Source organism: Hermetia illucens, chromosome 2, assembly GCF_905115235.1.
Source record: "Hermetia illucens chromosome 2, iHerIll2.2.curated.20191125, whole genome shotgun sequence".
In the NCBI taxonomy this organism is placed as follows: Eukaryota; Metazoa; Arthropoda; class Insecta; order Diptera; family Stratiomyidae; genus Hermetia; species Hermetia illucens.
The window spans coordinates 158,556,902-158,579,729 of record NC_051850.1 but is presented as its reverse complement, the minus strand read 5'-3'; the positions used below and the strand labels follow the sequence as shown (position 1 = coordinate 158,579,729).

At 45.3% G+C, this 22,828-nt stretch overlaps 1 protein-coding gene across 1 annotated transcript in view; it reads left to right on the top strand.

Moving 5' to 3' along the window:
• The window catches only part of LOC119649260, a 238,399-nt gene that overhangs the window by 201,198 nt on the left and 14,373 nt on the right, over window positions 1-22,828 (top strand). The window contains exons 11-12 of the mRNA XM_038051346.1: window positions 4,205-4,392; window positions 11,962-12,618. Coding sequence (XP_037907274.1) covers window positions 4,205-4,392; window positions 11,962-12,618 — 845 coding nt within the window. The remainder of the gene's footprint in view (window positions 1-4,204; window positions 4,393-11,961; window positions 12,619-22,828) is intronic.

Here is a 22,828-nt window from a genome sequence, read left to right as displayed (position 1 = left end):
CTCTGCGTGGTCTTGTTGTGCGTCGGCGATTGCCATGTAATCGACTGCGGCGGGGACTGTGACCTGTGAGATTCGAGACATAGCGCCAGCAACAACATTGTTTTTTCCACACACGTGTTGTACAACAGAAATTAATTGGCTGATAAAACTCAAGTGCTTAAGTTGGGAGGGGGGGGGGGGGGGGGAGCCTTTGTCGGGCTTCTGTTTAAGCGCGAACGTAAGGGGTTATGGTCCGTGAATACAGTGATCGGCTTACCCTCAAGGGAGAAACGAAAGTATTTTATAGCGAGATACACGGCGAGTAGTTCACGATCGTAGGCGCCGTAGTTGCGTTGAGCTGGATTGAGCTGTTTTGAAAAGAAGATCAACGGTTTCCAGATTTGAGTTACCCATTGGTGAAGAGTGGTGTTAATCGCAGTATCTGAGGCATCGACGAACACAGCTAGGGGTGCATCTGGCTGAGGAAATGCCAAAAGTGTTGCATCAACAAGCTGTTGTTGGCTGTTTCAAACGCAAGGGCGAGGAAGCAAGGATCAATAGACCACGCAACCTCGCGGGAGTTTTTAGTTTCGAGCCCAGACAAACAGGCCTTCAGGATCGATCACTTGGTGATGAGAATCTTTGGGCAACAATCGACGATAGAAGTTTAACATGCGCAAGAACCTTCGGAGATCTTTCACCGTAGTAAGTAGTGGAAAACTCTTAATCGCCTCAACCTTGTCTGGGTCAGGTTGTATACCGTTCGGGGTTACTAAGTGATAGAGAAATTTCACCTGCTTTGGTAGGAATCTGCATTTTTCAACATTTAGGACAAGTCCAGCCGCGAGAAGACGTAGAAAAATGCACTAAGAGCATCTCTAAGTACTCAGATTCCGAAGCGTAAGCAACCAAACAAAAGTTCAAGTTTCCTAAAGCAGAATAGATAAATCTCTGGAAAGTCTGCGCAGCGTTGCACAAGCCGAAAGTTATCCTAGTGAACTCGAAGAGTCTGAAAGTTGTGCAAATAGCCGGAATATCTTCGGGAGCGACGGAAATTTGGTGGTACGCCTTGGCTAAATCCAAGATGATAAAAACACGACAGTTCGTTAGTGAGTGAGTGAAATCATGGATGAGCGGAATGGAATACCGATCTGGAACTGCCTGAACATTCAGACGCCTATAATTTCCGCATAATTGCTATTCGCTATTTGGCCTAGGAACGAAATGCAACGGAGAGGACCAACAACTGTTTGATGGCCTCCAGATACCCTGTTTCATCAAATTTTCCAACTCTTCCTTCGTAAGAGCGAGCATAAAGGTAAAAAAGGACGCACCTTTGAGAAGATTGGAGAGCCATCGTGCTTTATCGGCTTGGAGAAATAACTTTCCGTTGTGATGTTGCGAAACTTTCGAAGAAGTGCGCGAATGCGATGGAGGGGGGGGGGGGGGGTCTATTAACGTCTTGTTTTGCAAGCCAACCAGCAGCCCATAATGGCACAGGAAGTCAGAAGTAATATGCTATGAAAACCTACGGTGGAGTCTAGAAACTCACGTCCACCTACCTGCGTTTCGGGTAGCCGTCGCCGAGGCACCCACCGAATCTAGTTTTTTGTTGAACCAAATGTACATCCTGCGGTACACTAAGACGAATTAGCTCCGTATTTCCGACGGTACCAACAAACCGTCGAGGCCGATGAGGCTTCCGGTGTACAACTACCCGAACGCCCCGCTCAGGAAGCAACTTTGCAACTCAATCAACAATTCAAACAGAATTTAGACCAGGAGCCTTTAACAAAACGGGGTTACCACTGTTTGCTTGAGGAGTTCATCAGCCCCTATTGGAACGTCGATCTTCATATCGGAACTGTACTTTGTAATCCGCCTTTACCACTGCCTCCAGCCTCTCACCATTTCAGCGGAAGTAATCTGTTCGTTTGGGGTTTCTCGTTCTTGATTACTAGCTAGCCATCAATTGGGAATCCTGGGGTTTTGAAGAGGTAGGGATTAAACGAGCTTGCCCTCATCCCCTTCGGTAACTAGATGCAAGCGACCGGTCTCCTGGCGTATACTATAACGTGGAACCCACGACGACCTAAGAGGAACCCAAGCATGTTTCCTTTGCTGTCGATTTTTTTCGATGACCATCTCAGACAACCTGGCCACAACACTGGTCCATAGCTCCGGGTCAAGTTTGCTGCTAGCAGACTTACCCCATCCACCAGTGCCACACATAAGTGACTCCTGACCACGCTGCTAAAGGCTTTCGTAGTTCATGCCCCGTCGGCAGGTTGTTGCTGCTTATCTGCTGCCAAAGGTGCCTTGGCGTCCGAGCCCTTGCACACTCTGGTTCGCTTGTATTGCTGTTTGACCTCACCTTGAGATCGATTGCATTTGAAAAGGGTGGGCTTAGCCTCCTGATTGTTTCCCAAATCTTTGTTGTTATATTCTTCGATAATCGATGGGTATTTAAAGAGGTCCCTTTCGTCCCGCTCGCCGACAGCACCGGTCTTCTTATTCGTCAGAATATGTAGTAGGTCTTGATCAGGCCTCCAGTGTACCCCCGCTTTTTTGCGGCTTTCGATAATCGGCATTCTTGCCAGTGTTGCTTTTGAGGTGACCCCCGACGTCGATTGTTTCAGTTTAGGAGTACTAAAGCTGGTACTCGTTACACCCAACCCGACGACACAGGTTTCCAAGCAGGAAACCACTCATCCGTCTTCCGGCTCGATTCCGGAGGTCCCTGTTGCTGGCTTCAGCGCTGCGGTGCTGCTGCTGGCGCCGAATGTAATGCGCTCGAGGGCTACTCTCTATTTGCTGGATCCTTGCAACTCGCTCTCGGATAATGTGCTTGGCATTACCGTCTCTTCTTCTTCTGTCAACGGTTTTATAGTTTTTGTTAAACTAGAGTCCATATCTTGGTCCCACGAGTAGTCCAGGAAAACTGTCCATCCTGGCTAGTTCGGCCACCAGGGTAATAATCTATTTTTAAATTCAATGGGCGCAAGGCATTCAGAGTCCCCATACTAAAGACACTTTGCCCTTTGGTGACTTAGTTCTAGGCGTATGCTGTTTCACCTCGGTTTGGAGTCATGTTACCAGCTTTTCCAGTGGAGAGAAAACCATTACCGGGCTGTTGCTTCTGTTCATCCCTTTACTCCTAACTCATAACCAACAGGCAAACAGATTCTCCTCAGTTCAATGAACCTACTACCAGGCAGGCCCTATACATTCTTTGCCCGTCTTCAGATAGGCCTCAAAGTTAGACCCGAAATTCAGCAACCCTGTACAAACAATGACGGCAAACAAATGTCAATTTAGGAACTTAGTAACGATAAAAGAAGGAACGAAGGTTTCAAAAGAACGGGAAAAACTATAAAACAGTAGGGCGGAAAGATAGAGAAAATACCAAAATGCAGGATGCAATAAAATGTATTTTCCATCCCATCATCCCAGATTTTACCCAAAATATGTAGGACTGTGATCCTTTCCCATAGTGAAGTTCTGAATTAAGTCCTACAACATTGAGGTATACATCAACCGTTACAATTATATCGATTGGTCAAGTAGTAAATAGGAACTGCATCAGAAAACAAGGGCACTCCTACTGAAGGATATCGACGTGATAAAAGCCACTTTTGATAGCCATTCACCCACCCAACAGTAAATCGCTCGCTGCAAACTGCTTGCAGAGTCCTCTCCGTGTGCCATTAAAATATAATTGACATTCTTGTCGCCCACTACAAAACTTTTAACAATCGTAGAACGGGTAGTGAAGCACTTCAAATTTGTATGCTGTTGTTCCTGAACCACTTTCATCTTAAATTCGTAACCAATCGATAATGTGGCTATGCTACTTTTCGTTTTACGAGTTCGAGGGCTGCAAAATGGTGCCGAACAACATTTTATTGACGCCACCATATAGTCTGTAATGAAAAGGTGCAGCATTGGTCCTGTAATAACCCGAAACTAAAAATTTAGTCCACCCTTGCACAGAGCTATGTACGGGTAGTCTAATCAACCATATATAATCCATTATATTATCATCAAGGATGCCAAGCATTTCCGCTCCACGTTCTTCCATGCCATCAACGCTAATTTCCCCATTCAATCTTGAGCCACTTCACCCTTACGACTCAAATTTATTACTTAATATCACGGTTAAATTAACTTAATCCATTTCGAAATTTTTTTCTAACACAAATCACACATTTTCCTCCACCAACAGATGATGTCCTGCTTTCGCGTCGTGGAAGGATGGGTCGTATAGTGAGTCCCCGCCACACATTGCCCCCCAATACGACGTGCACGTACTACTTTCATGGATATCCGGGTGACCTGATTTGGTTATCATTCACGAGCTTCAATCTGCAGATACTCCAGCAAGCCATTCACGACAACAATACACTCGGAAGGGTAAGTTTCAAAGTTTCGCTAGTGACACAGGATGTCGTCTGCAATATTACATTGTAGTGTCGTGTATAGCGACACGGAGCGTATAGGGGTTGCAAGTGAAGCCAACTCTGATTCTGACACTCGAGAAATGGTCTTTAAAATTGCATTTAGTTGCCCCAGCTTGTATGCGAGTAATGAAACGAAAGTGCTTTCTTAAAAATTAGCGCGACCTACATAAGAGCGTGGAATGGGGTAAACGATGCACTTTAATCGCTACTTTGAATCATGCTCAAATGGATAATGAGATTTAGATAATGGATTATCACAAGAGGATCGTAGATGTTGCCTTTCGCATGAGTGTTTCTGTTTCATTGAACTAATTGTGAAATTGCATTAATTTTTTCTCTTATTGGGACGTTCGCTCGGTTCGACTTTCTGAGAGAGATTTAAATATTAGGTTTACTATTTATGCCGAGGCTAGGGGGTTTCCCGTTGACTTTTAATTAAGAGATTTTATAGAACCTATCAAAGAAATCACATAGCCATCATAAAGTTTACGGTAGATACTTAGGGAATAGGTTTAGCTTATTTTATAATAGTACTGCAGATACGAGGATGCAGCTTTCATCACAGGATAGTACGGTTCATTTCTCCCTTGAAGATGGTGTATTATTGATTAAGTGAAACTCAGGATTCATTGTTTATTGGACCCAATGCTGGAAACCATATCACGGAAAACGCGTCTCTCCCAATTTTGCGGATGTCCTCATTTCGGATGTGATCAGGGCCATGTTACGCCACTGATCCAAAGTAACACCTTTGTATCTCTGCTGTCAATTTTGGAGTAGATGCGTCAATCTCAAAGAACGCCAGCTGCGAAACACCACTTCCTTTAATTTGCATTGATGCGTGAAGCAATTTTATAGCGCTGTTCACCATTGGTTAGCAACATTGGTCCGATATATTAAAATCATTCAATTTTTGGCAGGTTGCTGCCACTGACAGAGGCAATACCTATTTAATTAGAGCCGATCACCAAACATTTTGTTTTGTTTAGTTTTAGTCTTGACTGTGCTGCATGGGCCGATCATTCCACTTTTGAGCAAGTGGTTCGGAGTTAGCTCTGTTGTCAGAAGCTAGGAAACCATCGCTAAACGGTAGATGCTGAGCTCGCTAAACGGTAGATGCTCCGTGGGTCCATGACAGGAGCAAAGAATAGTGGCTAAAAGGTGCTTTCTTGTAGGACACCAGCGACACTGAGCTCCTTTGGCACTAGATATAGCGCAGTTCTTGACAAACCCAGCCTGGTTTATATTAATTTGAATGAAGTCGCGAATGCAATTGCCAAGGATGCACTCCAAAATCTTCATGATAGGACAGCAACCGGATAGGATTGTAATTCCAAAATTCTACTGGACTTTTCGATTTTGGGATGGTTATGCCTTTGTACCAGTCAAATTATGTTTTATCGTCCATGACAAGATGTTTTCAATGTTTAAACGTTGAACCAGAATGCTGGGTCCCAGTTCTTCGCTTTCCAGACCCCAGCCGCGTCGTATTTCGAAGCTTCTTCCTTCAAGGTACCTGTGGCCGTTTGGCTTATCGCCCACATGTCCATTATTCATCACTGGCAATGATACGGAAGGCACGTTATAGGTCTTTGTGTCAACTAGTTACTCCAGGGGTGGGTATGCGGTCGTGAAGAATTTAAAAACATAAGCCTTATTAACGTTCACGCCCCCACAGAGGAGACTGCAGAGTCGGAGAAGGATACCTTCTACGAGGCATAAAACGAACCCTGGAAGCTTGTCCCAGATGTCCCAGATGTAATATCAAAATCATACTTGGGAAATTTAACAGCCAAGTAGGGACGGAGCCCGTATTCAGCTGATACGTTGGCTCCCATATCTTACATCAAAATAAAAATGATAGCGGACTGCGGATTATTCAATTAGCAGTATCACACGAAATTGTTGTTGGAAGTGCCTGGTTTGCGTGGAAAACGGTCCACAAACAAACGTGGACTTTCAACCAAACTGATCACGTGTTGATCGAACGCTGCCACCTCTCAGCCATGATGAATGTCAGAATATATAGGGGACAGTATATACTCGCATCATTATCTCGTTGGTATGATGCTCCGAGCTCGCATAACAACACAACCCAGAATCATCATCATCATCAACAGCGCAACAACCGGTATCCGGTCTAGGCTTACGTTAATAAGGAACTCCAGACATCCTGGTTTTGCGCCAAGGTCCACCAACTTGATGTCCCTAATAGCTGTCTGGCGTCCTGGCCCATGCCATCGCTCCATCTCAGGCAGGTTCTGCCTCGTTTTCTTTTTCTACCATAGATATTGCCCTTATAGACTTTCCGGGTGGGATCATCCTCATCCATACGAATTAAGTGACCCGCCCACCGTAACCTATTGAACCGGATTTTATCCACAACTTGACGGTCATGGTATCGCTCATAGATTTCGTCTTTATGTAGGCTACGGAATCGAACCCTCATGTAGGGGGCCAAAAATTCTTCCGAGGTTTCTTCTCTCGAACGTGGCCAAGAGTTCCCAATTTTTCTTGCTAAGAACCCAAGTCTCCGAGGAATACATAACGACTGGCAAGATCATTGTCTTGTACAGTAAAAGCTTAAACCCCATGATGCAAAGCTTCGAGCGGAACAGTTTTTGTAAGCTGAAATAGGCTCTGTTGGCTGCCAACAACCGTGCGCGGATTTCATCATCGTAGCTGTTATCGGTTGTGATTTTCGACCCTAGATAGGAGAAATTATCAACGGTCTCAAAGTTGTAGTCTCTTATCTTTATGCTCCCCTTTGGCCAGTGCGATGTCGTTGGTTGGTTGGTTTTCGGTGTCGACGTTGCCACATTATACTTTGTCTTGCTTTCATTGATGGGCAGCCCAAGATCTGGCGCCGCCCGATCGATCTGGTTGAAGGCAGTTTGTACGTCTCGGGTCGTTCTTCCCATTATGTCGATATCGTCGGCATAGGCCAGTAGTTGGGTGAACTTAAAGAGGATCATACCCCTCGCATTTACCTCAGCGTCATCGCTTTCTCCAGGGCAAGGTTAAAGAGGACGCATGATAGGGCATTCCCTTGTCGTAGACCGTTGTTGATGTCGAATGGTCTTGAGAGTGATCCTACCGCTTTTATTTGGCCTCGCACATCGATCAGCTTCAGCCTAGTCAGTCTTGCTAATTTCGTCGGGATACCGAATTCTCTCATGGTCGTGTAGAGTTTTACCCTGGCTATGCTGTGATAGGCGGCTTTAAAGTCGATGAAAAGATGGAGCAACTGATGTCCATATTCCAACAGTTTTTCCATCGCTTGCCGCAGGGAGAAAATCTGATCTGTTGCTGGTTTGCCTGAAGTGAAGCCTCTTTGGTATGGACCAACGACGTTCTGGGCGTTTGGGGCTATCCGGCCTAGCAAGATAGAGGGGAATATCTTATAGATGGTACTCAGCAACGTGATACCTCTATAATTGTATGTATGAGATAGATAATGCCTCGTTGCCAATCGCCAGGTATTGATTCGCTGTCCCATACTTTCGCCTCTATATTTAAGCAATTCCGCTGTAATTCAATCGGCTCCTGGCGGCTTATGGTTTTTAAGCCGATGAATTGCACGGACTGGTTCATCTATGGTTGGTGGTGCCGATATTTTGGTTGTTGAGCAATTCATCAAAATACTCAACCCATCGCTGTAATATGCCCACTCTGCCGGAAATCAGATTTCCCTCTTTGTCTCGACAGGATGAGCATCGAGGCATGTAAGGCTTCATCCTGCCGGCTTGTTGGTAAAACTTCCGCGCCTGGTGCGGTTGCTCCCTGTACTTTTCGAGTTCACAGACTTGCTCGTTCTCCCAGGCTTCCCTTTTCTGTCTGTGAAGTCGCTTCTCCGCTCGACGGAGTTCATGATAAGTCTCCAAGCGTGCCCGCGTCCTTTGAGAATGTAACATTACTCGGCATGCAGCATTCTTCCGTTCTTGTGCTAGCTTCGTCGTTCCAACTCTTTTGCATCTGGGGCCAAATATGTTTGAGGCCGTATTTATGATAACGTTCTTCAAGTGATCGTGAAGATCATTTGTTGATGCTTCATCTCCAGGATCTCTGTTGACTGTGGTTATTGCGGCATCCATTTCCCTTCTTATGGCTGTGTTGTGGATGGTTTCAGTGTTGACTTTCACCTGATTATCAGAGCGGATTCTGGGTGGTGTTGTTATTCGAGCTCGGAGCACCATGCCAATGAGATAGTGATCCGACATGCATTAAGTCTGAGAGGTGGCGGCGCTCGATCAACACGTGGTCAATTTGATTGAAAGTGGTCCCGCCTGGAGAGGTCCACGTATGTTGTTGGACTGCTTTCCGCGCAAACCAGGTACTTCCAACAATCATTTCATGTGACACTGCTAATTGAATGATCCGCAGTCCGTTTTATTTTTTGTATTTGTATTTTCATGTAAGCTATGAGAGGCAACCTATCGCCTGAATACAGGCTCCCTCTCTACTTGGCTGTTAAAATCCCCAAGTATGATTGTGATATAATATCTAGACCAGGCTTCGAGGGTTCATTCTACTGCCTCGTAGAAGGTATCTTTCTCCGACTCTGCAGTCTCATCTGTAGGGGCGTGAACGTTAATGGGGCTTATATTTCTAAACTTGCCTCGCAAGCGCAGAGTGCATAGACGTTCGCTTATGTTTTCAAAGCCGATAACAGTAGGTTTCATTTTTTGGCTGACTAAGAAACCTATTCCGAACACATGGTTTACTGAATGGCCACTATAATATATGGTGTAGCGACTCTTCTCGAGGAGACCGGTCCCTGTCCAACGCATCTCCTGTAACACTGTTACATCAGCCCTCTATTGGAACAAGGTATCGGCTAGCTGCTTGACAGCTTCAACTCTGTACAGGGAGCGCACGTTCCATGAGGAAATGCGCAAATCGTTAATCCGTTGTCGTTGCCGGGTTCGTCGTTGTGTTGTCCGTCCAGTCCGAGGCTCCTGTTGTGGCTTCGTAATTTCGGAATTCCGTGTAGGGTTGTCAGCCCTACCCAACCCCCACCCCGGAGGACCAGTTGGTACAATTTGTCCCATTTTTAGGCGCGGGAGACTCGCCTTCATCCTTCTCCGTCTTCAGCTTTTCGTTAAGAAAGAGCAGCGGTCACCAGGTTGAGGTGGAGATAGGGTTTGGTAGTAGAGCTGTTGGTGTTGGTTCAGTAGGCATTTCCCAGGTTTTATGCTCCATCGTGTGTACCAATCCACGTTTCACCCTGGGAGTTATACTAATCTTTGACCAGAATTTATGTACATACGAGTATATGTAATTACCAGCGCGTCAACCGCACCTACGCGCCACCGCGTGCAGTTAACAGAAATACGCTTCAGTCCTTCCTGGATTTTCCGAGACGCCCACACTCTTCGTCTACTATTCTGTGTCAAGTCCTCTTGGGCGACCCGCTCTCGGCCATTGAGGGAGAGTGAATTCCACTGCTTGGCATAGCCAGCAATTCAATTGCCGCCCCTCCTACATGTGTGTATCCAACAGTCTCAACTTGATCGTGGTATTGGGATAAATCCTTTCTCTAGATTTTAGGCAAGGCAGCGAAAGCGGATTTAGCGCTTTTAATGCGTCGGACAATACTCACTTCGTCGCCACTGTCGACAGAAACCACTTTTCCTAGATATACAAATGAATTGACGAAGCACCGCCCATTAATGCATTAATATGTGCTCCCTGCCGTTGCAAATATGACAGCTAAAATAATCCTGGACCTATCAAAGAATATCTCGATAGCTTGATCGACAGAGAGTAGACTGGTTTCCGCTCCGGATCTTCCTGCATTGACCACATCGACACCTTATAGATACTTTTGGAACAGTGCGCGGAATTGACATTTCCGCTGACCAGCTCTTCATCTATTTCGAGAAAGCTTTCGAGTGTATCTGGAGTGTTCCACGTAGGAAGGGGCAGGAGAAACTAATATCTATTGCCAAAGCGGCTTATAATGGTGCAAAATGCCAAAATGCTGCACCGAGACAGAATCTCGCCGAATTTTGAGGTGTGAGGCGTAGTCCGCCAGGGTTGGATCTTGTCACCGATATTATTTCTTCTTATTATCGGTAACGTTCTTGATGCTGCCTTGTCCGAAGGATGTAGAGAAATTCAATGGACTATGACATCTTTCTTCAAATACATTGACTACGATGATGATATCGGTTTGCTCTCTCACCGGGTCATGGACCTAGGTGAAATGGCTCTAGAATTGGAATGAGACGCAAGTAGAATTTGACTGAAGATAAACACGTACAAGGTTCTCAATCTGACGGGGCATCGCACTCTCTCTATCTGCATTAATGGACAGATCATCGAAGGCGTCGACCAATTTGTATATCTAGAAAGTGTCGTTTCTGATGGTGGCACCGAACTATATGTTGCGCAGCGCATTAAAAGCGCCAGATCCATTTTCACTGCACTATCTAAAATCTGGAAATGCAATTATCTCAGCAGTAAGGCCAAGTTAAAACTGTACTGTACTAGTGTTCTTTCTGTGTTGCTATATGGGAATAACACATGGAAAGTGAACTTCACTGTTACGGTAAACCTCCAAGTCGTATCATCGTATCCATCGAAGTACGCTGGTCTGATACTATCTTGATACTATCTCAAATAGAGAACTTCGTCAACGCGCAGGTTTGGTATATGGATACGTCACCCATTATGGAGGAGCGACAATGGCATTGCAGGTTGCGCCATATAGTGGAAACCATTCTCCCCGTAAGGCCGACGACTGGGTCGCCCCAAGGGCACTTGGCGCGAACAGTAAAGAACGAGTGCGAGCGTCTCGGGAAGTCGTGAGGAGAGCGCAAGGGAATTTCAGGTAATCGCAAGCCGTGATGCGTAGATGTTGTTGACATGCTATCCCCTTCCAAGGGTTGAAGAGAAACCAAATAAGAACATCTCTAACTGCTTTTGATCATGCTGCTCCGCAGAAGAGGCACCCTCTCAAGTGTTACTTCTGCCATGATGACGAAGTCATTAGCTTTTAGTAAAGTTTCTGACAAACGGCGAAAGGAAGTTGACTAACAATTGAATATGTAATCGATACCCAGGATGAAGTTCAGAACGGTTTATGAATTTGTTATGACTACCATGCAGTGTGATATCGACTTACCTGGCTTAAGACTGCCTTACCAAAGTCAGGATGTCTAAACATTATGTAACTCCCATAAAACAGAAAAAAACAAATTACACAGTTCAATAAATCTCTTAATACTTACAATTGTTACTCATAGCGAATCCTTGTTATCAAGTTTCCAGTTTCCAGTTTCTGAGGTACATGTTCTCGTTTGATTCTACTGTAGATATGATTCCAGAAGTCACAAATAAATATCACGGAAAGCTTTCCTTTGAAAAGATAATAGTGAATGAAGAAATTGGAAATAGTGTGTTTGGTCCCTAGCCAATTTCTTTACCTTTTACCTGTGTATTTAACTATTATATTTAACTTTCAAATAAAAGTTTGAACACAAAACTCATTGCAACGTAACTCTTTTCTACTCCACAGGCTGACCTGCCTCCATGGATAATACGGCTTCGAATGTGGGATAGCTACGGCACGTACATACCAGTCAAATCAACGACCACCACAGCAATTCCATCCTCAACGAGTGGAATAGGACGAAGTGGTCCAGGCACAGTGCCCGGAGGTGTTATTTCGACCAGCATCAATAATGCCATTAATAATACGGGCAGTTACGGCAACTACTACTACAGCGCCCAGAATCCGAAGTACGGCAAAGCGATTCAGGTTAACATCGATAATGCATGGAATCCCGTAGATACGTATATCTATGGCCCCACACAGCCCAGCATCTACAACCAGGAGAACAAATACGGAGGCTATTTGAGCCAGAAATTCGGGAACGGGATATCTAGTGTCCGGGAAAGCTTCAACTATATCGCGGGCGAACGATACGAAAAAGGCTCAAAAGATTCAGGGACTTCACAGACGCGTGAGGGTGGTGGGGCCGGTGGTCAGAGAAGTGGCGGCGGAAGTGGAATTGTGGGCGCGACTGGCAAACATAAACGGCGTCTTATGCTTGAAATTTACGACTACGAAACACCGAAATTATGTGATCATACGGCTATTACGAGCATGACTGGCCATAAACTTCGACCTTGCAGTCCCCTGGAGAGCTACGTCAGTTCAGGGCGAGATTTGGTGAGTTGGCAGTATCTATAGATTTAACCCGCCTGGAAACAACGGCGTGTTTACTAGCTTTTCCGTTTAAGTTTATGTTTAACTTCCAGGAATTCACTTTCGGTTTCGAATTACGTTCCGCTCATTATAGATGCTAAATAGCTCCTACCTCCAATTTCAACAATATTTTAGGTTCCGGCAAAGTTCAACAGCGAAACAAAAACTTCACGAACAAAACAAACAAGTCAAGGCCCTGCTGCTGTTGCTATAATTTTCCAAAATGATATTCCACTCGTCTGGGCATTTTCAATTCAAATTTTCCCCAGAACCAAACTAAAAATGGGAAAAACACAAAGTTTGGCAAATTTAAAGAGAAAATCACTTCTCGCAAAACTCACAGACGCCAACATGTCCTGTTGTGCCGAATTAGTGAAATATGACTCACTACGGCATATCAGCTCACAATTATTATAATCCCACAATTGTCGGGTTAAAACTTCTCCCTGAGTCCTGGCTAAATTCTCTCGTCTGGGCCCAGATCCCCAAAAATGTTCCATGCTGACGACGTAAGTTCATTGAAATTTTCACCGAGAACCCACAGAACGACACCATCATCCGATTGTCTGGGTCCCATTCAGAATTTTCCCAAGGATGCAATTTGCGTTAGATCTCATGCTCGAATAATTAAGGATTATGATGAATTTTCTATGATTTAGGTCGAGACGTCGATTTTCTCAAAGATTCGAAACATTGCCCTCACCCCGGCGAATCTAGGATAATTAAGATAACAAGTTGGAAAGAGTTTGCAAGTTAGCGCCCGCATGCGAGACAACCAGATATTATAATTTATGCCATCCCATGATCGTCCCATGTTCTGTTAGTTTGATTTAATTAGGACTAAGTAGGAACAAAAGTGGAGTTCAGAAAGTTAGAAGACTAAGCATTGCGGGTTGGGAGTTAACTATGATAATGATTGCGGATGGACGACGTCTGAGCTGAAAGTCCATTCGAGGAGATACGTTTAGTTTCTATAAAGTGGGACAGGGAAATGGTTTCAAAACTTACTCACAAAATAATGTAGATCATTTGGTATCTTCATATGATTTATTATGTTATGGAATAGTTGGAGAAATCTCCCAACGATAGACCTGGATTTATAAGTTTCGGCAGTTTTATTTACGTTTCGATGGGTGGCTACCCAGCTTATACTAACACCCACCAGTTCAGAAGATAACTTTATTTTACCGTATATGGTACATCTACCGCAGGTATTTTTTGCTATTTTTTCCATTTTTACATAATTAAATAATTTCTACCTTAGATCAAAAGGCACCAGACACTTGAATGGAGGACTTCCTAAGATTCTTTTTGTGATAATGAGAAAATTCATCATCATCAACGGCGCAACAACCGGTATCCGGTCTAGGCCTGCCTTAATGAGGAATTCCAGACATCCCGGTTTTGCGCCGAGATCCACCAATTCGATATCCCTAAAAGCTGTCTGGCGTCCTAACCTACGCCACTGCTCCACCTTAGGCAGGGTCTGCCTCGTCTTCTTTTTCTACCATAGATGTTGCCCTTATAGACTTTCCGGGTGGGATCATCCTCATTCATACGGATTAAGTGGCCCGCCCACCATAACAAATTGAACCGGATTTTATCCACAACGGGACGGCCATGGTATCACTCATAGATTTCGTCGTTATGTAGGCTACAGAATCGTCGATCCTCATGTAGGGGCCAAAAATTCTTGTGAGGATTCTTCTCTCGAACGCGGCCAAAAATTCGCAACTTTTCTTGCTAAGACCCCAAGTTTCCGAGGAATACATGAAAACTGGCAAGATCATTGACTTGTACAGTAAGAGCTTTGATCCTATTGTGAGACGTTTCGAGGGAACAGTCTTTATGAGCTGAAATAGGCTCTGTTGGCTGACAATAACCGTGCGCGGATTTCATCATCATCAGTTGTGATTTTCGACCCTAGATAGGAGAAATTGTCAACGGTCTTAAAGTTGTATTCTGCTATCCTTATTCTTCTTCTTGTTTGACCAGTGCAGTTTGATGTTTTTGGTTGATTCGTCTTCGGTGCTGACGCTGCCACCATATATTTTGTCTTGCCTTCATTGATGTGCAGCCCAAGATCTCGCGCCAATTGCCGCCTACTCGATCTGGATGAAGGCAGTTTATACATCTCGGGTGGTTATTCCCATGATGTCGATATCGTCAGCTTAGGCCAGTAGTTGGGTGGACTTGAAGAGGATCGTACCCCTTGCATTTACCTCAGCATCATGGATCACTTTCTCGAGGACCAGGTTAAAGAGAACGCATGATAGGGTATCCCTTTGTCTTAGACCGTTGTTGATGTCAAATGGTCTTGAAAATGATCCTGCTACTTTTATCTGTCCTCGCGCATTGGTCAGGGTCAGCCTAGTCAGTCTTATTAATTTCGTCGGGGTATCGAATTCCCTCATTGCCGTGTACAGTTTTACCCTGGCTATGCTATCAAACGTGGCTTTAAAGTCGATGAATAGATGGTGTAGCTGGTGTCCATATTCCAAAAGTTTTTCCACTGCTTGCCGTGTAGAGAAAATCTGATATGTTGCTGTTTTGGCTGGAGTGAAGTCTCTTTGGTATGGGCCAATGATGTTCTGGGTGTATGGGGCTATCCGGCCTAGCAAGATAGCGGAGATGGTACTCAGCAACGTCATACCGCTATAATTGCTGCACTGTGTGATCTCCCCCTTTATGTATGAGACAGATAATGCCTCGTTTCCAATCGTCAGGCATTGATTCGCTGTCCCATACCTTGAGCATGATGAACCACTTGGTGTAACTGGTCGCCTCCATATTTAACCAATTCGGCTGTAATTCCATCGGCTCCTGGCGACTTACGATTTTTTAGCCGATGAATTGCACGGACTGTTTCTCCTAAACTTGGTGGTGGCAGTATTTGTCCGTCGTCTTCAGTTAGCGAGACCTCCAACTCGCCGATGTTCTGGTTGTTCAGTAGCTCATCAAAATACTCAACCCATCGCTCTAATATGCCCATTCTGTCGGAAATCAGATTTCTCTCTTTGTCTCGGCAGGATGAGCATCGAGGTGTATAAGGCTTCATCCTGCTGACTTGTTAGTAAAACTTGCGCGTCTGATGCGGTTGCTCCCTATACTTTTCTAGTTCACAGACTTGTTGGTTCTCCCAGGCTTCCTTTTTCCGTCTGTGAAGGTGCTTCTCCGCTCGACGGAGTTCGTGATAAGTCTCTGCGCTTGCCCGCGTTCTTTGAGAATGCAACATTACTCGGTATGCGGCATTCCTCCGTTCCGTTGCTAGCTTACATTCATCGTCAAACCAGCCGTTCCGACTCTTTTTGCGACTGGGGCCAAATATGTTTGTGGCCGTATCCATGATAACGTTCTTCAGGTGATTGTGAAGATCATTTGTTAATGCTTCATCTCCAGGTCCTCTGTTGACTGCAGTTGTTGCGGCATCCAGTTCCCTCTTATAGGTGTCGCGGAGGGTTGTGTTGTGGATGGCTTCAGTGTTCACTCTCACCTGATTGTCAGAAAAGATTCTAGGTGGTATTGTTATTCGAGCTCGGAGCACCATGCCAACGGGTTAGTAATCCGAGTCTATATTGGCTCCCCTATATGTTCTGACATTCATCAAGGCTGAGAGGTGGCGGCGTTCGATCAACACGATGGTGAAAGTGGTCCCGTCTGCAGAGGCCCACGTATATTTGTGGACCGCTTTCCGCGCAAACCAGGTACTTCCAACAACCATTTCGTGTGACCCTGCTAATTGAATAATCCGCAGTCCGTTATCATTTGTTTTTTCGTGTAAGCTATGGGAGCCAACGTATCGCCTGAATACGGGCTCCTTCCCTACTTGGCTGTTAAAATCCCCAAGTATGATTTTGATATCATATCTGGGACAGGGTTCGAGGGTTCGTTCTACTGCCTCGTAGAAGGTATCCTTCTCCGACTCTGCAGTCTCCTCTGTAGGGGTGTGAACGTTAATGAGGCTTATATTTCTAAACTTGCCTCGCAAGCGCAGAGTGCGTAGCCGTTCACTTATGTTTTCAAAGCCGATAACAGCAGGTTTCATTTTTTGGCTGACTAAGAAACCTACTCCGAGCACATGGTTTACTGGATGACCGCTATAATATATGGTATAGTGGGTCTTCTCCAGGAAACCGGTCCCTGTCCATCGCATCTCTTGTAACGCTGGTATATCAGCCCTATATAGGGACAGGGTATCGGCTAGCTGCTCATCAGCTTCATCTCTGTACAGGGAGCGCACGTTCCATGAGAAAATGCGCAAATCGTTAATCCGTTGTCGTTGCCGGGTCCGTCGTTTTAAAGTTCATCCTGTCCGAGGCTCCTTTCGTGGCTCCATAACTTCGGTTTTCCGTGTAGGGTTGTCAACCCTACTCAACCCCCAACCTGGAGGACCAGTTGGTACAGTTTGTCCCGTTTTTAGGCGCGGGAGACTCGCCTTCATCCGTCTCCGTCTGCAGCTTTTCGTTACGAAAGAGGTCCCAGCGGTCACCACGTGGAGGTGGAGATAGGGTTCAGTAGTAGAGCTGTTGGTGTTGGTTCAGCAGGCGTTTCCCAGGTTTTATGCTCCATCGTGGGTATCAATCCACGTTTCGCCCTGGGACCTATACTACCATTTGACCACTTTGAAAAAATTATCTGACGAAAATAGACAACTCTATTTTCAGGTGGTAGATGGTATCAGCGGCCGCTCCAAGAAGCCGTACTGATGCTGAACTCCTAAGCCTCTGACTGCTATGAGAAGAGCAAGGAGAAGAAAATCCAATCTGCTCACATCTTTAAAGTCATCCGGTAGCATTCACGAAGAATAGCCGCTATCCCACCATGCAACTAGAAACGAATTCAATATTGCCAAAATATTGCTTTTGTAATGAGCGCAGTCTGATTCTAGCTAGAGGAGGAGGGGGCTGAGTGATTCTCCCCAGATGCGATGGTACGGTAAATCTTTCGACAATTCCCTGTAGACCAGTGCTCCGTGAAAACCGTCGTATTCCTGTACACATTTGAATTCGTCTAGCTAAAAAGTTCTCGCGATTAAGCCTTGGTATAGTAGGGTCAAATCCTCCCCCCGGTGGGCCATCGCCATCTGAAGTCAGCAGCTTTTAATTAGTGCAAGTAGATTCAACCCTTAACAATCACTAGCAGCACGCAGGCCGCGTCACTCCATCGGCCGGCTCATATCCTTCTATTTTCCTATTACCAGTCACCATCTAGAGACGAACTTTGAGCATGTCGCTCAGTTTGTTCAGCGAGTCATTGCACTGGCTGGAAATTGTCGTCAATAAGTACAAATACTTCATTTCAGCTACGCGGCTGATCAGAATCAGTATGATACGGTTGTGACCCGGATTATCTCCCGGTCATCACTAGTATCCAGTATCGCCAGTATTTACACCTGGAATACATTGGTGAATTCCAGACGACCGTCCAACTTGGTTACATTACGTGTGTATGAAAAAATTCGACCCCGATTACGCAGACCATCTTTGATCCGTTGGTGAAGAGTATAACCTTGCAGGACGTCGCCGTTTCTTTTCTCTGATCAGAAAGCTCACAGGAAAATTCCTTTTAAAGCTCGACATGCTTGTGACGTAATCCGTTGGGAGTACCCAAAATTCCCGAGGTACTTCGCTTAACGCACATGCGCACGTGGTTCTATTAATCCTATTAAAATTGGTTCAATTGTCTTTCTTGCTCAGCACCGGCACTACAAAATAGAACCGTACATTAGGATGCGGCAGGCCTTCATATCCATATAAATTCACCGATCACTATAATCAGAACACCGGAGAGATGGCGCTACCCAGGGTCGTCGCTCTGCTGACAAGTGTAGTTAATAGGCTACTTCAAAGATCAGATTGGATTATTCTGGCTCACAGCATGGATACTATCCAACCCTTAAGGCAACCTTCAAAACCGATTGTGGTTAATGCCTCCTAATGCCTTGTTACCGTTACGGTCTTGAACACGCTCCAAGGTGTTGGTTTTGACTAAAAGCCCTTTTCGCTGGCGGGGAAGTATGTATGGACCAACAGCTCCTTTCAAGTTTTTAAAAAAAAGCGTGGGCTCCTGAGCTCCGTGATCAGAACTTAACTGAATTTTGCCGATTCGGTAGTGCTTCCTATGTTCTTACAATAGTCCAGCCAGGGCCACTTCTTGGCGGGCTATAGTAGATGTTAAAGAGCTCGGTGCTCGGCTTCCCGAGATTGGACAGATCTTCACTCCGCCACGGCGACAACATCTTTTTCTTATATAATATTTTGGCTTTTCATCTGTCACGCTAATGTTGCCACTGCCTGAAACCGAGACTTTGTTCTGAATAACTTGGCCAAACTCCTTCCAATGCAGCCTTTAGGGGTCATCGAACAGTTCGAGAACTTCATCAATGAGGTTCCGACCTCTGAGTATTAGTAGCCAACTGTGACCTGAGAGAGATGTCTCCACCCTGAAAGTCTTATTGTAGGTTTGAAATTAAAGATGCTCTCCCAACCATCATAGTTCTTCGAGGTGGGGAAATAGAAGGTTAGTTTACTGCCTCTGATACACACCTATGAAAATAATAAGGAGAAACTTAACTCTTCGCTGGTTTGCCTAACCACAGTTTGGTCTTCCTCACTGCGATGATGCACATCAGATGTTGCAGTCCTTTTAGTGTTGCTAATTGATCGCGCCATGAAAGCCATGGAGATATGTACGTTCTATGCCCCAGTTTGACCAAGGTTAGGTCGTTGGAGCTAGGGAAGGCAGAATCTTTCTGGTGATGGATGTTTCAGGGCTTGGAGATGGAGTTCTCTTGCAGCTAAAGGAAGCGGATGCGCAGGAACTCAATCGTAACTTTGGCATTAGATAATATGCCAACTCGTCTTCTGTTGCCAGTTACCTAATAATGGGGCATAGCACGTTAGCCATGCCGACGAACCATCTTTGGCGGTTTGTTGAAATGTGTTTCCTTCCAGAAGGAACCTGACTCATTAATGAAAATAGTAAGAGTGCAATGAACAGACAAACTATACCTTGTCTTGCATATAGAGGAAAATTTAGCCAAGTTCATTAATCGATTAGAGAGTAAACCGCTGTCATCAACGTAGTTGAAATGTTTCACGAAAGCTGTGATAAGCCACATCTTCCGAACAGAAGAACCACCTCATATACAACTAGTAGAAATGAAACCTGGTCACCTCATCTGCTACTCTATGAAGGAGAACTCCTTATCTGGATGCTATGGTAACTTCCCCTATCCCCCAGAAGGGGTTTATGACAGATTTCTAACTGCAAGATTCCGGTCCAGGTTAATTGCACAAGGCTATGCACCAACAGAGACTTCCGATACAGTGAAAAAATATGTTTCTACGGGCAATTCGGCACAGTTCAGTGAAGGCTTCATAATGGTGGCACTGTAATCATGATGAGCGACTTGAACACAATAGGGACGATCCTAGTGACCGCAACGGTAATGGTAGGTAGTTAGTGGATTTCTACAACTTCTATCGCCTCGTCATTGGTGGCACATTGTTCACGCACAGAGCTTGCCACAAGGTCAGTTAGATTTCAATTGACCACCATTTCGCGATCAGCAGTAGATTTAGGAGTTGTCTTCTGGATGTGCGTAACAAGAGAAGCGCTGATATTGGCCTTGAAAGGGATCACCATCTGATGGTCGCTTACGTCTGCTTGCTTGCTACGTCCGTCACTTCACACAGAATTGGAATGGTGCGACCCCCCAAGCTCAACATCGACCGTTTATTTGATCCAGCTGTCGTTCGACAGTGGATGGGCTACCTTGCTGATCGGATAGCGCATATACTAAGTAGCCTGAGAATATCGATGAGCATTCGGCTGCCATCAAAAATGCCCTCTTCTTGGATACTACACAGGTCATCGACCACGTCCCAGAAAGGGCGTCATAAGATCTGACTGATTAAGGAATCGGAGAAGCGGATCTATTAAAATGAGGGGGTTAAAGGTTCTATTGACCGCTGCGACCAATGGTGGGCGTGACGCGCTCGAACTCCGATACCAAGAGAAGTCCCGAGAAATACAGCATTTCTTTTTGCGCTGGTCAGGAAAGCAGGTTACCACAGCCCGCAATGATTTCAGAAGTGTATACCGCATCACAAAAGAGCTTGCGTATGATCACAAATCTCTGAATGATCCTGTGAAGGACGTTAATGTGCGACTTCTCATCCACGATGATGAATAACTGATGAGGTGGAAAGAACACTTCACCATGGTTCTTAACCGTGTTACATCCGGGTGGAGGAAATGCCTAGTCACCGTTACATGCGGATATGAACCGCTCCGCTAAGCCATCAATGCACTCAAATGGAGTAAAGCCCCAGACTTTGACTGTCTCTGCGCAAAGTTGTATATCGATGCACCAGCAGTTACTGTATATCTGCTGCTTCTACTCGTACAGAAATCTTGACAATCTGAGACCTTTCCCAAGGAGCGAAAGAAGGGGATTATGGTTAAGATTTCAAAGAAAGGTACCCGTTTTGAGTATGACAATTGAAAGGATATCTACGTGCCCCCTGCCGTTCCAAAAATAATAGTTAAAAAAGTCTGGAACATATCAAAAGCATAATTGAGAGGATGCAGGTTGTCTGCCGCTCCGGACCCTCCTGCTTCGACCACAAGAATAACCTACGATTGGATTTGGAACACCGCGGAGTTTAAATTTTCACTTCACTTGGTTTTCTTTGGTTTGTAGATAGTTTTCGACGGTATGAACAAGAAGTGTATGTGGAGTACTCTAGAGGAACATTCCAGAAAAAATAATGGCTATTATAGCGACATATGATGTTACAAGATGTCACCTGATGCACCGATCTAAAATTTCAGAGGATTTTAAGCACCAAAGCGAAGTCCACAAGGATTGCATCCCGCCAACAATATTATTTCGTTTTGTTATCGAGGAAGTTCTTCATGCTGTCTTGCCAGGAGAACGTGGAGGAATTCAATGGACGATGACATCTTTCCTCAAATAAATCGACTGCGCTGATGACATCTGTCTGCTGTCTCCCCTTGGCTAAATGGCTGTGGATTTGGAAAGAGGGGAAGTAGAGTTGGACTGAGAGTTAACAACAATAAATCCAAAGTTCTCAGTATCACAGTTCATCGTACTTTTCCTATCCGCATTAATGGGCAGAGCATCGATCAGTTCGTATATTTAGCAAGCGTGGTTTATGCTTACGGTGGCACCAAGCTAGATGTTGCCCGACACATTAACAGCGCTAGATCCGCTCTCGCTGCCTTCTCTACAATCTGGAGATGCAGCTGTCTCAACCCCAATATCAAGTTGAGACTGTTCTGTGCAAGTGTTTCTCAGTGTTGTTAGATGGGAGTAGCAAATGGAGAGTAACCGCCGCTGTTACTCAAAAGCTCCAAGCCTTCGTCTACCCCTGTCTACGCCGTATCACCGCAGCACGCTAGAATGATGCTATTTCAAACGAAAATCTTGGTCGGCGGACAGACCTAGCATCTATACGTGTTGTGATCGGAAGGTAAAAGTGGCAGTGGATAGGACACACTTTCTGGAGGAGCAACAGTTGTATTCATCATCATCATCAACGACGCAACAACCGGTATCCGGTCTAGCCCTGCCTTAATAAGGAACTCCAGACATCCCGGTTTTGCGCCGAGGTCCACCAATTCGATATCCCTAAAAGCTGTCTGGCGTCTTGACCCACGCCATCGCTCCATCTTAGGCAGGGTCTGTCTCGTCTTCTTTTTCTACCATAGATATTGCCCTTATAGACTTTCCGGGTGGGATCATCCTCATCCATACGGATTAAGTGACCCTCCCACCATAACCTATTGAGCCGGATTTTATCCACAACCGGACGGTCATGGTATCGCTCATAGATTTCATCGCAATGTAGGCTACGGAATCGTCCATCCTCATGTAGGGGGCCAAAAATTCTTCGGAGGATTCTTCTCTCGAACGGGGCCAAGAGTTCGCAATTTTTCTTGCTAAGAACCCAAGACTCCGAGGAATACATGAGGACTGGCAAGATAGTCTTGTACAGTAAGAGCTTTGACCCTATGGTGAGACGTTTCGAGCGGAACAGTCTTTGTAAGCTGAAATAGGCTCTGTTGGCTGACAACAACCGTGCGCGGATTTCATCATCGTAGTTGTTATCGGTTGTGATTTTCGACCCTAGATAGGAGAAATTGT